This window comes from Zootoca vivipara, chromosome 16 (genome assembly GCF_965207765.1).
Source record: "Zootoca vivipara chromosome 16, rZooViv2.hap1.1, whole genome shotgun sequence".
NCBI classification, from domain to species: domain Eukaryota; kingdom Metazoa; phylum Chordata; class Lepidosauria; order Squamata; family Lacertidae; genus Zootoca; species Zootoca vivipara.
In genome coordinates, this window is record NC_142599.1 from 13,121,336 (window position 1) to 13,138,680 (window position 17,345).

Below are 17,345 nucleotides of genomic sequence, written 5' to 3' on the forward strand. Positions count from 1 at the left end.
GTGGGAAACCAGAGAAGCCAAAAAAAAGACTCACTTAGGCTGCAATCCTGTCCTCAGCCACCTGGGAGAAAGTTCCATTCAACTCAATATTTACTTCTTAGTAGACTGTTAGGATAATATTTCATTGCATTTTTCTAGGCAACGACCCAGAGAAGTTATTGTTACCTCGAAGCAGACTGTTCCCTTAGAAATCCTCCCCTTTTATTTTGGGGAAGTGAATATACAGTGGGTTGTGTCCCAGACCTATCGGCGTAGTCTCATTGAAATGAATGGAGATGACTAACTTAGGTTTGTTCATTTCAATGGCTCTACACCAGGCACCCCCAAACTTCGGCCCTCCAGATGTTTTGGACTACAATTCCCATCTTCCCCCACCACTGGCCCTGTTAGCTAGGGATCATGGGAGTTGTAGGCCAAAACATCTGGAGGGCCGCAGTTTGGGGGTGCCTGCTCTACACCATGGTTGTGTACAAACTGTATATTTAAAGCGCATTCTTTCCCTCAGAGAATTCTGGGTCCTGTAGTTTAAGGTTTGCTGGGAATTCTTAACTGTGGGGTAAACTACAGTGCCCAAAAATATTTGAGGGAAAGAATGTGCTTTAAAGGTATAGTGTACAGTATATACAAATGCTGGTTTGGCTAGCGTTAGATATGACCCAACACATGTATTTTTTATTTTACATACATACATACACAAATCATTTCATTTGTATGCTGCTGTCCTACTGCATTATCAGCACTGCACTCTGCTATCCAGACTGAGTTGGTATTGCTGAATAATAATATTACTGTACTAAATAAGGACTTTTAAAAAAAAAGTCATTTTGTTCTTCTCTGTTTTGCACTGGCTACAATTATTTTGTTTACTGGAGAGTTGTCTTGGCTGTGGGGTCCTGGTGCTCTCGGCAGTGGGCACCCCAAGGTGTGTTTGTGTGTCCAGGGTGTGAGGGGGAGGGGGAGGCAAGCAGGCCCAGGAAGTGCCAGGAAAACCCGATTTCTAGCAAGGCAGTTCTGCGCTGCGTATTCCATCACTCCCTGCAAGTGTGTGCTTGAGCAGAATGGTTCAGAGCATGAGCTATGAGCCAGAAGGCCCCAGTTCAAATCTCAGCTGAGCTACGAATTTGCTGATTGGCGTTTGGTAAGCTGCTGTCTCTCAGTTCTTGGAAGCCCTCTTTCCCCCCTCTAATTTTGGGAATAACAGTACTGGCCTACCTTACAGGGATGTTGTAAGGATTTCAAGGTAATGTAAAGCGCTTTGAACGCTTCGGAAAAGCGCTCTATAAATATTATTATTATTATTATTATCATCATTATTATAATAATAATATTATTATTATTTCAAAAGCACTGGGTGGGTAGGGAAAGTGTTTTCTCCCCTTGCCCAATTATCCCCCTAATCCGCCTTTCCCCGCCACTCTGAAACCCCCCACATGGCGGAGCCTTCTCCAAACTGCCGCAAACTAGAGCCGGAAGTCGTCTCTAAGCCAACCGCTGGGGCTTTACCTCTTTGACTTCGGCTGCTTCTTGGCTTGCGGACGGTAGCGCGGCTGGGTCAATCCGTCACAAAGCCCCGCCTCTTTACGGAGAGGGAGGGAGGGATGGACGGAGCAGGGAGCAGCATGGCTGACAGCGATACCTGGAGGGTAAGCGGGGGACGGGGAGGGGGATAATGTGGGGCTCAGAATAGGAAGGCTGCCTTAAAAAGCCTTCAAGAGACACAGTTGTGTGTAAGCCTTTTATAAGCCTCAAAAGACTGATCTTTTGTGGCAGAAGGTGTGCAGGCTGCAGAATTCCTTGTGCCTAATACTGTACAGGTATATGAGTCGAATAGGTCCCTTATAGCGCCATCCAGGTGTTCTGGGACTACAACTCCCATCACCCCTTGCTAGCAGGGAGGGTGGGAGTTGTTCAACAACAACTGGGGCTGAGAAGAGCTGGGTTAGAGCAGTGTTTCTCCAGCTGCTTTTGGACTACAATTCCTATTACTGTATTATTATTATTATTATTATTATTATTATTATTATTATTATTATTATGCCCCACCCGTCTGGCTGGATTTCCCCAGCCACTCTGGACGGCTTACAACATATCTGAAAACATAATAAAAACAGCAATCCTTACAAACTTCCCTAAACAAGGCTGCCTTCAGATGTTTTCTAAAAGTCAGCTTGTTGTTTATTTCCTTGACATCTGAAGGGAGGGTTTTCCACAGGGCGGGTGCTACTATCAAGAAGGCCCTCTGCCTGGTTCCCTATACTATAGCCTCACTTCTCGCAGTGAGGGAACCGCCAGAAGACCCTCAGCGGAGGACCTTAGTGTCTTGTCTGAATGATGGAGGTGGAGACGCTCTTTCAGGTATACTGGGCTGAGGCCATTCAGGGTTTTAAAGTTCAGCACCAACACTTTGAATTGTGCTCAGAAATTTATTGGGAGCCAGTGAAGATCCTTTAGGACCGGTGTTATATGGTCTCGGCAGCCACTCACAGTCACCAGTCTAGCTGCCGCATTCTTTATTAGTTGTTTCCGGGTCACCCTCAAAGGTAGCCCCATGTAGAGCTCATTGCAGTATTCCAAGCGGGAGATAACCAGAACATGCGCCACTCTGGCAAGACAGTCTGTGGGCAGATAGGGTCTCGGCCTGCATACCAGATGGAGCTGGTAAACAGCTGCTGTGGACACAGAATTGACCTGCACCTCCATGGACAGCTGTGAGTCCAGTGACTCCCAGGCTGTGCACCTGGTTTTCAGGGACATGGTTACCCCGTTCAGGACCAAGGGTCCGCCCCCTGTCCCCAAGAACAGTACTTCTTGTCTTGTCAGGATTCAACATCAATCTGTTAGCTGGCATTCACCCACCAACCACTTCAGACACTCACACAGGACATTCACTGCCTCCACTGGTTCTGATTTGAAGGAGAGGTAGAGCTGGGTATCATCCACATACTGATGAACACCCAGCCCAAACCCCCTGGTTATCTCTCCCAGCAGCTTCATGTAGATGTTAAAAAGCATGGGGGAGAGGACAGAACCCCAAGGCACCCCACAAATGAAAGCCCAGGGGTCCAAACACTCACCTTCCCAACACCACTTCCTGGGCATGGCCCAGGAGGAAGTTGCGGGACCACTGTATAACAGTGCCCCCAGCTCCCAACTCCTTCAGACAGTCCATAAGGATGTCATGATCAATGGTGTCAAAGGCCGCTGAGAGATCCCAGCAGGACCAGGGAACAGCTTTCATCTCAGTCCCTGGCCTGCCAGAGATCATCAACCATCGTGACCAAGGCAGTTTCAGTCCCATGATGAGGCCTGAATCCCGATTGGAAGGGATCCAAATGGTTTGCATCCTCCAGGTGTGTCTGGAGTTGTTCAACGACCATGTGCTCAATCGCCTTGCCCAAGAATGGAAAATTTGAGACTGGGTGATAGTTGGCCATGAAGGCCAGGTCCAAAGATTTTTTTTTTAAGAAGCGGTTTAATAACCACCTCTTTGAGCGGGTCTGGGAAGGCACCTGGAACAGAAGAGCACTTTGCACTGCAACATTTTGTTGGAGGTTCTTTGGTCCTCTCTGTCCTGTAGACGAGGGTTGATTCCTTGCTTATACATTTTGTGTGTTTGTTTGGCAGCCCCCACGAGCCTGCGATGACTACTGGTCTGAATGGAAACATTGCAAGAGCATCCCAAATCTGTTCCATTACTACTATACCTATGGGGAAGCACCTTCCTGTAAGCAGTGGAAGAGAGATTATGAGAACTGTAAAGCATGGGAGAAGACAAAAAGTTCAAAGGCTAAGGTATGCCAAGGGACAAAGCGCGGGTTTGTAACAATGGAAAAATCCATTCATAGGAAGCTGCCTTTTACTCAACCATCAATGTATCTAGCTCAGACTAGTCTTCTGTAGGGTGGGCAGATTTCAGATGTGTCAGATCTACGTTGCTTCCCCCCCCCCCCCGTAACCTCAGGATTGAGCAACTAGAGCAGGCATCCCCAAACCTCAGCCCTCCAGATGTTTTGTTTTTTAAAAAATATTTTTTATTAATTTTACACAATAAAGCAAGATATACATAACATATTCTCCCCCTTCTTCTACCCCCCCCCCACAAGCCCTCTCCTGCCACGAGAGAGTCCCATGCAAAGGGGATAGTTGAAGGTGGTCCATTTTATAATTGGGTTTGTCCCCTCCTCCCTCTCTCCCCCTCCCCCGAGCCCCCTCCTGCCACCAGGAAGCTCTAGGATGGCGAGGGAAGATAAAGGAGGGTCTCCACCCAACTATCTATCTATACATATCTTATAAAAAAGAAAAGCCCCGCCTCCCCACAAAAAATGAAAAAAGGAAAAGAAAAAAAAACAGAAAAGTAAAAACAGAAAAAAAGAAGAAATATACCATATCCATTCATTATCCATAAACATTATTTTGAAGGCTTCCCCTACTTCCCCCCTTCCCTGGTCTTCATTTTTAATTCTCCTTTAACAGTTTTCTTATCATTGTCCCCCTTTTTTGGGCCAATTTTTCTAACCTTATTTTAAATATACTAATCCTTTTTCTTATGACTTCTTACAACATTCTAAATTTAATATTATCATTTTCATAACATATCTTAATTCAACCTATTCAAAATCTACTTTCTTCCCTTGCCTATTTTTCCCTCCAAAAACCTCCATAACTTTTAAACCATTTTTTCATTCCCAATTTTAATTCACTATATGACTATCCTCTAATATTCCTTCTCTTCCCCTATTCCCAGCTAACCCCTTCCATTCCAGCAAGTTCCATAATCGTCAGTCCAGTTTTCAGTCCTTTTAATCAGTCCTAGTAATCAAATGTCCATTCTCCCTTCATCCCACCCCCTTTCTCCAATGTTTTACAACCCAGCTATCATTGTGCCGTGCCCCCCCCCCTGGATTTTTCCGCTTCTTTGAACGTCCTTTTCCTTGTTGGTGTTCTGCATTCCTACAAGTTCCTGTCCTTCCCTCCACATAAGAGGGATATTCCTCAGGCCTTCTTGTTGTACGTATTCCTCTTTTCCTTCGTGGTGGACTTCATTTTGGTTTACACTATCACTGTCACTGTCTTTCGATTCAATTTCTGTACTGTCTTCGTCTGGTATTCCATCATTAGTGTCCTCCATCTGTAGTTGCTGCTTTATTTCTTGCAGTTGTATTCCGTCATGATACATTCCAATTTTCAGTTCCCACAGGCTTCTCAAAACATTTTGCTGAAACCCAGGTGGATACACTTTTGTTGACATTTTCCAGTCCTTTCAAGGTCAAAACTTGTCTTGGGGGACGGGAAATGGTCGCTACTTATTTCCCCAACCGCATTTTCACAAAACTGGCTGCAATGTATTTTCTCAAAGTCCTGTTACACTAAATTCTATGCAAATATTTAACATATAAATTCCAGAAAGTCAAGATCTCTTTTCCTTCTTTTCCTATATAATATCCTAATAAACTCGCTGATCTGTCAGGGCTGCCGGCTCCAGGGAAGAAATAGGCTTTTCCCAATTCTGATTCCTCTCTTTGCAGGGAATTTTAATCACCAATCCTTCTCCCCTTTTACCCTGCTTCCAGGGGAGAATCTTTTTTAAGTCCTTGGAGATATCTTTATATTAAAAAGAAAATTCTGATCTCGGCTTCGGGTACTTTTATTAACTGCTTCTTAAAACTACCAGTGGGAGGAGGTGGCTTCCGTTTTCTCTCTCTCTCCCATTTCCAAATTATCATCTAATAAAATGCTTTTAAATCCTTTACTCACAGTCTTTTTTCCTTTTTTTTTTTAAACATACTTTTTATTAATTTTACAGAATACAAAAAAACAAAAAAAAACAAAAACGGTACATACATAAACACCTTTTCCACCTCCTTCCTACCCACCCACATGGGTCCTCCCCTGCCACAGAAGTATCCCATGTATGTGAACAGTCAGAGATGTTCCATTTTATGCTTGGATTTCTGTCCTCCTCCCCCTCCCCTGACCCCAAAGCCCCCCCCTGCCACCAGGGAGCTCCAGCAAACCAGGGCAGTACGCAGGAGGCCATCCATCCAACCATCTATTGTCATACCAAAAAAAAAAGAGAAAAATAGAAATAGGAAAAAAGAAAAAAAAGAAAGGGCAAAAAAAGAGAAAAAAACAATACAAAACAGAAAATTTTTTCTTACATTCATGATTTTAAAACCATATTTTGTGGGCTTCCCCCCCCCTTCCCCGGTTTTCATCCCTTTTTTATCATCTGCAACAGTTTCTTAGTTTATAGAAATACACCTTTGTATCTTATACAACTTCAAATCACTGAAAAATCAAACTCCCATTTTATCTTCCCGTGCCTAATTTTTTCTCCCTCTATAAGCCTCCATATTTTCACATTTTCCAAAATCCATTCACTTTTAAAACTATAACTATTCTCAACTTAAACTTACATCCCCGATTACCGGCTCCACCCCCCCAATCCAGCAAATTCCATAATCAGCAGACCAGTTATAAACCTGTTAATCCATCCATGTAATCACAACATCACTTTCCCTTCACCCCACCCCCTGTTTACAGTCTTTTGCCATCCAGGCCACCATACAGGGCCCCTGAATTTCTTCTCTTCTCTGCATATTTTTTCCTTCTTCCCTGTGGGCGTTCTGGAGTTCCAATAATACCAATCGTGCCCCCCTCAAAAGCGGGGCACTCCATCCAACTTTTTGTAGAGTAAAGTCATCATTTTTTCCGTGGTGTGCTTCATTTTGTGTTAAATCATCACAGTCCTCATCTTCATCTTTTCCTTCCAAATCACAGTCATCATCATTGTCATTCTCACATTCATCTTTTTCAGTGTCAAAAGCTTCATCTCCTAAAAAATCATATTCTGCCATCACCATCTGAAATTTTCCCTGTAACTCTTGCCGTCGTGTCTCCTCTTGACATAGCACTATTCTTGTTTCCCACATTAAGGTCAAAACAGACCGCTGGAACTCAGGGGAACACTTTTTTGTTGACATAATTCAATCCTGCCAAGGTCAAAACTTGTCACGTGGGGTGGAATATGATCACAGTTTATTTTCTCGACTCCATTTTAACAAGCTGGCTGCATTCTTCAAGTCTTATTAACAATACAGTTCGAACTCACATTTCACAAACATTTAAACCAGAAAAGAAATTCCACAAAGTCCAGAAATACAAAATGAAATAAAAATTGACTCATAAATCCTGATCAACTCACTGGGTTGCCTGGGCTGCCGGCTCCCGAGGAAAAGAAAGATTTTTCTCAGCCTTTACCTCTTGCTGCAGGGCAGTCATAAACCACAGTCTCTCTCCCCTTCTCACCCTGCATCAAAGGGGAGATTCTCTTTGATGCCTTTGAGGGATCCTTTGAATTGTAAATCTTCTGTTTGTGGCTTCGGGTTTCTATTTACTGTCTCTTTTGTTGCCGTGGGGGGGGGGGTGGCTTCCTCTTTTCTCCCCTCTCTCCCAGATCCAAATTGTTTTATAATCCAAATCGTGAGGTTACTTACAATCTTTTCCAATCGTTTTATTTTCGGAAGAATCCAGCGCTCTCCGCCTTCGGCTCGAAGCTTCTCCCTGCTAGAATAACGTTGCCGCTCAAAATGGCCCCCGCGACTTCTACCCTCCTCGCTCCGGGGCTCTTATTAGAGCTAACCGAAGAGTTGGGGAGTCCGGATTTGGGCTGTGCCGAGCAAATTGCCCCCGGGACGCCCTTCCCGAGGTTCTAAGGGGCGCAGCGTCGCTCTCGCTGCCCTCCCCACTCCTAGCAGGGACGGGCCGTCTCGGAGACGAGACGAGACCCCGCCGATCGGCGCTGGCGCTGAATCCGGAAGCCTACTCACAGTCTTTTTTCCAGCTTGTTCTTTGGAGGTATCCAGCGCTCTCCGCCTCCAGCTCGGAGCTTCACTCCACTAGGGTAACGCTGTCGCTCAAGATGGCCCCCGCGACTACCACCCTTCTCGCTCCGGGGTTCTTATTAGAGATTACCGGAGAGTTGGGGAGTCCGGATTGGAGCTCTGCTGAGCAATTTCGTCCCCGGGACACTCGACCCGGGGTTCTTTGGGGCGCAGCGGGCCCTCCAGATGTTTTGGACTACAATTCCCATCTTCCCTGACCACTGGTCCTGTTAGCTAGGGATCATGGGAGTTGTAGGCCAAAACATCTGGAGGGCCGCAGTTTGGGGGTGCCTGAACTAGAGCCAGGTGCAAATAACACACCATCAAAACTAAATAATAGAGTGTTCAAAACAGTGGTTTGCCTGCTGCTCTCAAACAATGGTTCAACTCAATCCCACACAGAGTAAGGAAACAGAAATTGATGAGCATAGAGTGGGTGTATTTCTTAATGCCACTGGGTCTGTTATGAGTAGGACTGGCATTGGTTGCAGCCTATCGTGTGGTTCGTAATGATGGTGAGTACAAACTGGTTTTGCAATACAGGCAACCCCCAATTTCTGCTGGAGTTGCATTTTGTGTCATTGCACGCTACAGTGTAGTGCAAACCCACCCCGTCCGGGTCTGATCAGGCGGGCGCATGCCTGGAATGCATGCAAAATGGTCGTTGTCTGTATGTCCTAACCTAAGCACAACAGAAATGCTAAATATATTTGGTTCTCTGTACTCCCGTGTTATCCATCCTCAGCATACTCATTCAAGTTTAACAGACATAATGAACTTGGATTAATTTCCGTGGTTGTACTGAAATGAGTAGAACGGGTGCGAGGAACCTTTGGCTCCCCAGTGTTGCTGAACAACTCCCGTCAGCCCCAGCAAGCATGGGCAATGGCCAGGGATGGTGGGGGTTGTAGTTCAGCAAGATCTGGAGGGCCAAAGCTCACCCACACCTGCAGAACTAGCTGGATACAACCCTTATTTTCAATACCAGAACTACTTTTGCACACAATCTCATGTCTTGTTACCCCCAAGTTTGCTTTATTGTAGCAGCATAACTTTTTTTATCAACTATTATTGTTGTTTATTAGTTCTTTTATATACAGTACCACTAAATTGCCAAGGCAGCTTCTAAACGGTTTACAAGTATAAAATCACTAACCAAAATTGGGTTTTTGTTGTTACTATGGGGAGTCGGAACCCCTTACTGATCTACCGATAACCCAGATATTTAACCAGTAGATGCCCCCACTCCATCTACCACAAGCCCATCCCTGATGTACATCAACACTGATTGGCAGCTGCTCCCCACCATTTCACACAGGTGCTTTTCCCTAACCCTTACCTGGAGATGCTGGGGATTGAACCTGGGACATTTTGCAGGCATCCTTCTCTTAATACCGAGGGACATAGAAAGCTGCCTTACACTGAGTCAGACCATTGGTCCATCAATCAGTACTGTCTGCACTGGCAGCAGCTCCGGTATTCCAGTCTTTCCCAGTCCTATCTGGAGGTTGAAGCTGAGACCTTCTGCACCCAAAGCAGGTGTTCTACCAGTGAGCCATGCATGACCTACAAGATGGCTCAGTTGGTAGAGCATGAGACTCTGGATCTCATTGTTCAATGGGTTCAAGTCCCATTTAGGGCAAAGGTTTCCTACATTGCAGGGGGTTGGACTAGACGATGCTCGTGGCCCCTGACAATTCTAAGATTGCAGACAAAGCTTTCTTTTACCAGCTGGGACCATTGGCCTGCCTGGGTCAGGAACGCCTACCCTGAGATGCGTATCCAGCTCTCCAGGATTTCACAGTTGTTTCAAGCCCTACCTGGAGACCCCAGTTTGAACCCGAGATCTTCTGTTCTGCATAGCACCATGCTCACTGAGGGCATTGTATGAATAATAGTTGTTATTATTATTATTATTATTATTATTATTATTATTATTATTGATGATTCTGTCTTTTTCCAGGACTCCCTATGCAAGAGCGAAAGAGAGCGGATTATGGAGAAGAAGAAGTATGCTCCGGTGTGGGACTTGAGGAAAGGCCCTCCCATAAACTGGTATCTGCCTCTGGATGAAGACAAACCCAAATGATGAAGCCCTGGAATACCAGGTGCTGGACTTCTGGGCGATGACTTCTATGGAATCCTAACACTGTGCTGTATAGAAGAGTTCTCAGCCATAAACCCATGCTCCCAGCAACCATATGCTTCGCTATAGTGGTGCTCAATTTATTTATTTTTAAGTACAATCTGTTCTGAACCATTTAGTAAACAGTGTGTTAAAGAGATAATTTTGGGGAGATAACACTGTTACAAGTCCCCATACTTGCTAGTTAAGAGGTATATTGTCTCCGAATGTGAATGTACCATTTAACTGTCATGGCAAATGGGCTTTATCCAATGTTGTGAGCTGTCCTCTAGCACCCTTTGTGTTTTCCCTCACACAACAATGTTCTAAACAGTACCGTCAGAATACCACTAAGTGACTTTCAGGACAGAACTACAATGGACACGATCCTGTAGATTTCTACACGACGAGTGGAGGTGGTTTAGAAGTTCTTGTGTACAGTCAAACCTCGGCTCCAAAACACCTCCGTTTTGGAACATTTTGGCTCCCAAACGCCGAAAACCCGGAAGTAACTGCTCTGGTTTTCAAATGGTTTTTGGAAGCTGAACGGCTTCCGGGGATTTTTTTTCTTTTCTCTCCATTGACTTTGCCAACAGCCCTTTGATCCTCGGTTGTCGAACCTTTCAGAAGTCGAACGGTCTTCCGGAACGGATTACGTTCGACAACCGAGGTTTGACTGTACTACAAATGCAGCACATACGTTCTGAATATGTGATAAAGCAGGGGCTGCTAACCTGGTGCTGGGGGAGCTGGGGAAGACCTTCATTTGTCACCTTGACATGAACCACAGGCTCGCGAGTTTTCATTTTTGAAAAGGTCTCTAGCCTTCCTAGAAAGTTATGAAGCAAAATGTGCAGAAATCCTTCCAATGGATTTTTGTGAAATGAGGGAGCCTGGTTGTTCATGCCTGTCTGTGTTTTTAGACAATGAATGATCAGAGCTGTGATTGGTGAGTGAGTTGTTTGGACCGCAAGTGATAGGAATCCCAAGGCCCTAAAGAACTGCTGTTTCCCTCTTGCTCTTAATGCGCGTTTGCTGCCTATTTTCTACATAACATACAAGAGGTTGGTTAAGCATCTTCTCGTAGGAAATACAATTATGGGGAAAGCTTCACCAATATATGCCTACCATGTGTTAGGCCACCCTCCTGTGGCAGCTGTTTGGGGACTAGTGTCCCCAGCACACTCTCAACGGTTGGCAACCCCATGGGATGTACAATCTTCTGACCTCTCCATCTTTGCAATTCCCAGAGTCCTTGTTGTGGGGAGCAGCCCTACCCACTAGGGCTCAAGAGGGGTTGCTATGAAAAGCTGGAAAGAACCCTTCACTCCTTCTCGCATAGCTTTCCTTAGAATGTAGACCCAGACGCAGTAACATATCCTAGATGAACAAATTCTGTTCAAGCTGGTGCTCAGAACAAAGGTGGCTTAACCAATCAATTTCCATCAGCCCCAAACAGCATAACCAACAGTGAGGAACGATGGGAGTTGTACTCCACACAACAACTGGCAGACCAGAAGTTGGCTACTAATCAGGAAAAAATGGCGGGGGGGAAATCATCATAAAAATGTTGTTTATGTCACATATTCTTTGCACAAAGAGGAAAGGATAGTGGATGTCTAGAATGTACCCTATTCTAAAAGGGAGGCTTGCTCTTGTGATGTGTTCTATTCGTTTCTGGTAATTCAGAAGTAATGAATGACCACACATTGTTCATGCTACTGTGTTTTGCATTTGCTGAATCTTCCAGTAGTTCCTTGGCAACGTTTCCGAATCACTGTGTATATACTTTGGTGATGTCAACACATTTTCCTTCGGGAGCGTCATACTTAGGCAGTGGTGGTGAGTGCATAAGCTCCTGCCTCTCAAAAGGGAAGAGCCCATCATCTCGCTGAATTGCTGCCTCGTACAGTTCCTCTGATTCAAGGCGCAGTTCTTTTAACGCTGCCTCCTGGGCATCCACAAGGGATTTGATTGTACCTTCCTCTGCCTCGTGCTGCTTTTGCCTGTAAAATGACCACTTCTTCAGAAGCAGAGCTCGCCTTTCGCTTTCCTCAGGGGAGAGTGGAGGGGTGTCTCGCACCCTAAAAGAGAAAAACAAAACACAGTTACATACTTGGGGCCAATCAGTTGGAAGATATATATTTTTTACAAGACCTGCACAAGTTCCTGAGCTGTTAATCCTTGTTTCAGAAGGTGAAACTACGAGAGCTAAAATTTCTTAAGCTCTTGAAGCTCTGGAAAAGAAGCAATTTTAGAAGTGTGCCTGTGTGGTTATCAGGTCCATTGTGCCGCATTGCAGCTCTGGGTTCTTGACTTTATTGTGAAATATTTCTGTTATATTAAAGCTGAGCAACATCAGTGTCTAATAATTCTTTTGCCTTAACAAATACCCTTTGGCTGATCTGTGTACCGGTAATTTGGAGGCATCAACTATCTTTAAGTTACTTAAACCAGTGTTTCCCAACCTTGTGCCTCCAGATGTTTTGGGACTACAACTCCCATAATCCCGAGCTAGCAAGACCAGTGGTCAGGAATGATGGGAATTGTAGTCCGAAAACAGCTGGAGGCACAAGGTTGGGAAACACTGACTTAAACCACACAGAACTGTAATCCTGAAGCAAGGAAACCCATATCATTAATAAGGAATTTGTATGAAAAAGTACTTGCTCTGCACACAGATGTTCCCCATTTCAATCCCAGACATCTCCATGTAGGGCAGGGAAAGATGTGAAGTGAGCTGTTACCAGTAAGCATAGACAATTCTAAGACAGATGGACCAAGGGTCTGAGACAGGCAGCATGCTATATTCACCATATTTTGTCTTCACATGAAAATAGCTACTGATTGCTGAAACTTTCAGTGCTATTTAATATCCAGTCCTCTTCTTGAACATGTCAATGAATCAGAAGTTGAACTGAACTCAGATACATTAGTCTCAAGCTAGCACTGGCTTCATTTGGACAAACATATCCCATATTATGAACTACAAGTATTTTGATTATGCATACAACCCCTTCTTCTCCTTCCTGGACAACAGACCTCAATGTAATAAAGAAATATCCAATTACTCATGGTTTCCTTTTTTGTCTGAACTTAGGAAAATAGGTTTACCAGCTTCAGAACAAGCCACGATCTTAAACCTCCTTCAAACCGTGATTTAAAATTCTGGCTTGTTCCAAGGCTAATAACCACCTATGTCCCTAGTCTGGATGAAATGGGAATCATAGAATTGTAGAGTTGGAAGGTACCCCAAGGGTCATCTAGTCCAACCTCCTGCAATGCAGGAATCTCAACTAATGCATCACAGATTGCCAGCCATCTGCTTAAAACCTCCAAGGAAGGAGAGTTCTTCAGTTCTCGTGGGAATCTGTTCCACTGTCAAACAGCTCTTATCATCTGAAAGTTCTTCCTGATGTTTAGTCAGAATCTCCTTTCTTGTCACTTGAAGTCATTGTTTTGGGTCCTACCTCTGAAGCTGGAGAAAATAAGCTTGCTCCATCTTCTATGTGACAGCCCTTCAGATATTTGAAGACAGCTATCGTATATTCTCTAAGTCTCTTCCAGACTAAACATATCCAACTCCCTCAGCTATTAAAGGCTTGGTTTCCAGACCCTTTATAATCTTGGTTGCCCTCCTCTGCACATGTTCCAGCTTGTCAGTATCCCCCTTAAATTGTGACGCCCAGAACTGGACACAGAAACAATGGTTAGTTGGATGCCACTGCCATTCACTGAGACATGCCCCATAAAGGGTGTATCATGCAAACGGATGAGAGAAGGGTCCGTGTATGCAAGGAAAATACTTGGCTTATTGAATTGAAATATGATTGCCCAAATGCAGCCAAAGTATAAACTGCCCCCTCTTTCAATCATGCACACAATTTAGTTTTTTCACGTAACTAAATCAGATTAATACTCATACTCCAGAATCACTTCCCTTACAGAGAACAAAATACTGGAAATCTGCTTTGCAAACCATGCAAAATATATTGCAGCCACACTGTATGCATGGGAATCCCTGATAATTACCTTTTCTCATCTAGAAATCTGAACGGTGTTATAAAGTCTTCAATAGGAATTAGTTCGTGAGGGGCTTTTTGTAATTTTTTTATTTTCTTCCTCAACCGCTCTCTCATGGCTATCTCTCTCTTTGGATCCACCTTCTTCTTCTTCCTTGGTTCTGCTCTAATGGGGAGAGAAAAACAATTCAAAGAGTTCTTATCAGCAATTATAGGCATGCAACATTATCACTCAGGCCTACTATATACTACATACCAACAATGCCTCTGAACGATTACCTTGATGGTTTCAAAAACAGGCTGGGCCGAAAACATTTCAAACTATACGTTAGATTGCAGGATTGGTGAGCCTGTATCCTTCCAGACATTGGACTACAACTCCCATCATCTCTGTCCACTGGCCATGTTGGATGGGAGTTGGGAGTCCAACTACATCTGGAGAGGCAACAGGTTCCCCGTCCCTGTTTTATTGGATCACCCATGAAATACACAGAACTCTTCTTAAATGCACAATGCTACACGTTTCTTTAAAAATAAGTCTTGCGGTATTCAGCTGGGTTGACTCCCAGGTAAATGTGACTAAGATTTTAGCCTTAGAACCCCCCTGCAATGTAGGAATCTATTTGCCCAACATGGGGCTCGAAACCTGGTGACCTGGATTCAGATCCCCACTCAGCTACAAAGCTTACTGGTGACCTTGGGCCAGTCGCACTCACTCTCACAGGCTTGTTGTGTAACTATATGGTCAAAGCTGACTTGGGTTTTACCTCATAGGTAGTGCTGCCCTCAATCCAAGAAGTGAAGACTGCCAGTGGTTCGCTCGACCTTGAACATTCCAGATTAGCTGAGAACTAAGAAATAAGCAATATTACATTCATTCCCATATTAATATATCACACCCAAAAGCAAAGATTACAGGCATCACCCAACACCCCATTTAAATCCAGCTTGGCCTCCTCTATACCTTCTTTGTGCCCCTAGTGCCCCAATCGTGGGCAACTTCCAGTGACAAACCCAACTGCAAACCCTTCTTCACTTCACATGAGTCAGCAGTGTGATGCAGCAGCTAAAAAAGCCAATGCAATTCTGGGCTTCATCAATAGGACTATAGCATCTAGATCTAGGGAAATAATAGTACCACTGTATTCTGCTCTGGTCAGACCTCACCTGGAGTACTGTGTCCAGTTCTGGGCACCACAGTTCAAGAAGGATATTGACAAGCTGGAACGTGTCCAGAAGAGGGCAACGACAACTACATGAAAGAAGATTCCACCTAAACATTAGGAAGAACTTCCTGACAGTAAGAGCTGTTCGGCAGTGGAATTTGCTACCAAGGAGTGTGGTGGAGTCTCCTTCTTTGGAGGTCTTTAAGCAGAGGCTTGACAGGCATACGTCAGGAATGCTTTGATGGTGTTTCCTGCTTGGCAGGGGGTTGGACTGGATGGCCCTTGTGGTCTCTTCCAACTCTATGATTCTATGATTCTGGATGGTCATTTCTTCCACTCCTGTTTGCAAATGTTTCAAACCAACTTATTGAAGCTAAGGCATAAAGGACTGTGAATTGGGCCCATCAGGTTTTGTTGTGTCCCCCCCCCTTTTTTTGTCTGACATAGCCACTGCGGGCTGGACTAAGCAATGGTGTCTCACCATTTGCCCAGTGCACGGCAATGTCCCAGGAGCAACCTAAGTACTGTATTTGAAACCGTCAATACATAGCAACCATAGAATGGAATCTCAGAATCGTTCAGTTGGAAAGGACCACAAGGGTCATCAAGTCCAAGCCCCTGCAATACAGAAAATAGGAACGCAGATGGCGCTGTGGTCTAAACCACTGAGGCTCTTTGGCTTGCCGGTCGGAAGGTTGGCGGTTCGAATTCCCATGACGGAGTGAGCTCCCGTTGCTCTGTCCCAACTCCTGCCAACCTAGCAGTTTGAAAGCACACCAGTGCAAGTAGATAAATAGGTACCACTGCGGTGGGAAGGTAAATAAATAGTGTTTCCGTGCACTCTGGTCTCCATCACGGTGTCCCGTTGCACCAGAAGCATTTTAGTCATGCTGGGCACATGACCCAGAAAAGCTGTATGCGGACAAACGCTGGATCCCTCTGCCTGAAGTGAGATGAGCGCCGCAACCCCACAGTCGCCTTTGACTGGACTTAACCATCCAGTGGTCCTTTACCTTAATGCAGAAATATTTAGCCTCACATGGGGCTTGAACCCTCAACCCTGAGATCAAGAGCCTCATGCTCTAATGACTGTACTATCCCAGCCTGAATGATTCAGACAATGATCTATTTTTTTTAATTAAAAAAAAACATTTTAAAAAGGCACCTCCATGCCCCAGTGCAGTCTACTCTGCTTGAATGACAAACCTACTAATTTTCTTGCAAGCTCAATGTTGGAAAGAGGACACTGGTCTACACGGATTCTTGGCCTGATATTAGCAGGCACACCTTTTATGTACTGTATCTGGAGACACACGAGGAAACATTTTCCTTTTGACAGGTGATGGATGGATCAGCCCTCCCATCCTGCCCCCCATCCAGTGCCAGATTTATATGTAAGCTAAACAAACTATAGCTTAGGGCCCCACTCTCTTGGGGCCCCCAAAAAATGTAAAGGGGAAAAAACTGGATGTACATTTCCAATATATAAGATAAAAAAACGAATAAAATAAAACCAACATACAGCAACAGCGTTTTGTGTTGTGTAGGCTCCTATGTAAGTAATGGGCCCCCAATCATTTTAAGTCAGGGCTTAATTATTACCGTATTTCACTTTAATTATACATTAATATACTTCTTCTTAGTTGCATTTCAGTTCAACAATTACTTTGATAAAATACATATTTTGTTATGTGCAAATGGCTTTAGACACCTATTAGGTCCATAAATTACCATATAGCATATATTCAACACAAAAAACTACCCTGCCCCCTACCTAAGTAAAGAGCTTCCTGCCCCGCTGCGAAGGAGGCTCAGCGCCCCAGAAGCGACAACCTGGCCCAACATGCCTCTCCTCCGATCTTCAGCGCAGCGAACCTTCCCAAGTGCAGCAGCGCACAAGGTCTCTCCGTTCCGGAAGGGGACACTTCCGGCATTGCACAACGGTCCTGCCGCCATTGAGGTCCTCCCCACTCACGAGGTCTGGCACAAAGGTTCCGGGCAGGGGAAAACCGACCCGGTTTGGAGTTGTTTTCCCGTTAATAAAAGAGCTTTAAGTCTACAGGTTGTCTTCCATTCTTTTATTGGCTATCCCAGACATTTGGGGAATTTAGGTTATATTAATCTGGGAACAGTAGAAAACCAAGGCTCC

General features: G+C 44.7%; 2 protein-coding genes across 3 annotated transcripts; one reads left to right on the forward strand and one right to left on the reverse strand.

Annotated features, from left to right (window-relative positions):
* The first annotated feature begins 1,585 nt into the window (after positions 1–1,585).
* On the forward strand, positions 1,586–10,085 carry C16H22orf39 (chromosome 16 C22orf39 homolog). 2 transcript variants are annotated; one of them, XM_035098974.3, is made up of 3 exons: positions 1,586–1,643; positions 3,625–3,792; positions 9,847–10,085. In XM_035098974.3, the coding sequence occupies exons 1-3, from the start codon at positions 1,599–1,601 to the stop codon at positions 9,970–9,972; spliced, it is 339 nt and encodes a 112-aa protein (XP_034954865.1). In that variant the 5' UTR covers positions 1,586–1,598; the 3' UTR covers positions 9,973–10,085. The 2 variants fall into 2 exon arrangements, with proteins under 2 accessions (XP_034954865.1, XP_034954866.1); XM_035098975.3 differs by lacking the exon at positions 1,586–1,643 and adding an exon at positions 2,220–2,355.
* A 1,479-nt stretch (positions 10,086–11,564) lies between these two features.
* On the reverse strand, positions 11,565–17,093 carry MRPL40 (mitochondrial ribosomal protein L40). The gene is made up of 4 exons (XM_035098973.3): positions 16,971–17,093; positions 14,798–14,881; positions 14,041–14,196; positions 11,565–12,092 (listed from the first exon to the last, which is right to left on the reverse strand). The coding sequence occupies exons 1-4, from the start codon at positions 17,039–17,041 to the stop codon at positions 11,783–11,785; spliced, it is 621 nt and encodes a 206-aa protein (XP_034954864.1). The 5' UTR covers positions 17,042–17,093; the 3' UTR covers positions 11,565–11,782.
* Between the last annotated feature and the right edge of the window lie 252 nt (positions 17,094–17,345).

What these genes read in the sequence shown, in the direction of transcription:
- C16H22orf39 (XM_035098974.3), top strand. Translation starts at nt 1,599, where the DNA reads ATGGACGGAGCAGGGAGCAGCATGGCTGACAGCGATACCTGGAGG. An exon ending in CTGACAGCGATACCTGGAGG is followed by an intron (nt 1,644 to 3,624) that starts GTAAGCGGGGGA and finishes TTTGTTTGGCAG; the next exon opens with CCCCCACGAGCCTGCGATGA. An exon ending in CAAAAAGTTCAAAGGCTAAG is followed by an intron (nt 3,793 to 9,846) that starts GTATGCCAAGGG and finishes GTCTTTTTCCAG; the next exon opens with GACTCCCTATGCAAGAGCGA.
- MRPL40 (XM_035098973.3), bottom strand. Translation starts at nt 17,041, where the DNA reads ATGTTGGGCCAGGTTGTCGCTTCTGGGGCGCTGAGCCTCCTTCGCAGC. An exon ending in AGGGCAGCACTACCTATGAG is followed by an intron (nt 14,197 to 14,797) that starts GTAAAACCCAAG and finishes TCTCCCCATTAG; the next exon opens with AGCAGAACCAAGGAAGAAGA. An exon ending in AGATTTCTAGATGAGAAAAG is followed by an intron (nt 12,093 to 14,040) that starts GTAATTATCAGG and finishes TTTCTCTTTTAG; the next exon opens with GGTGCGAGACACCCCTCCAC.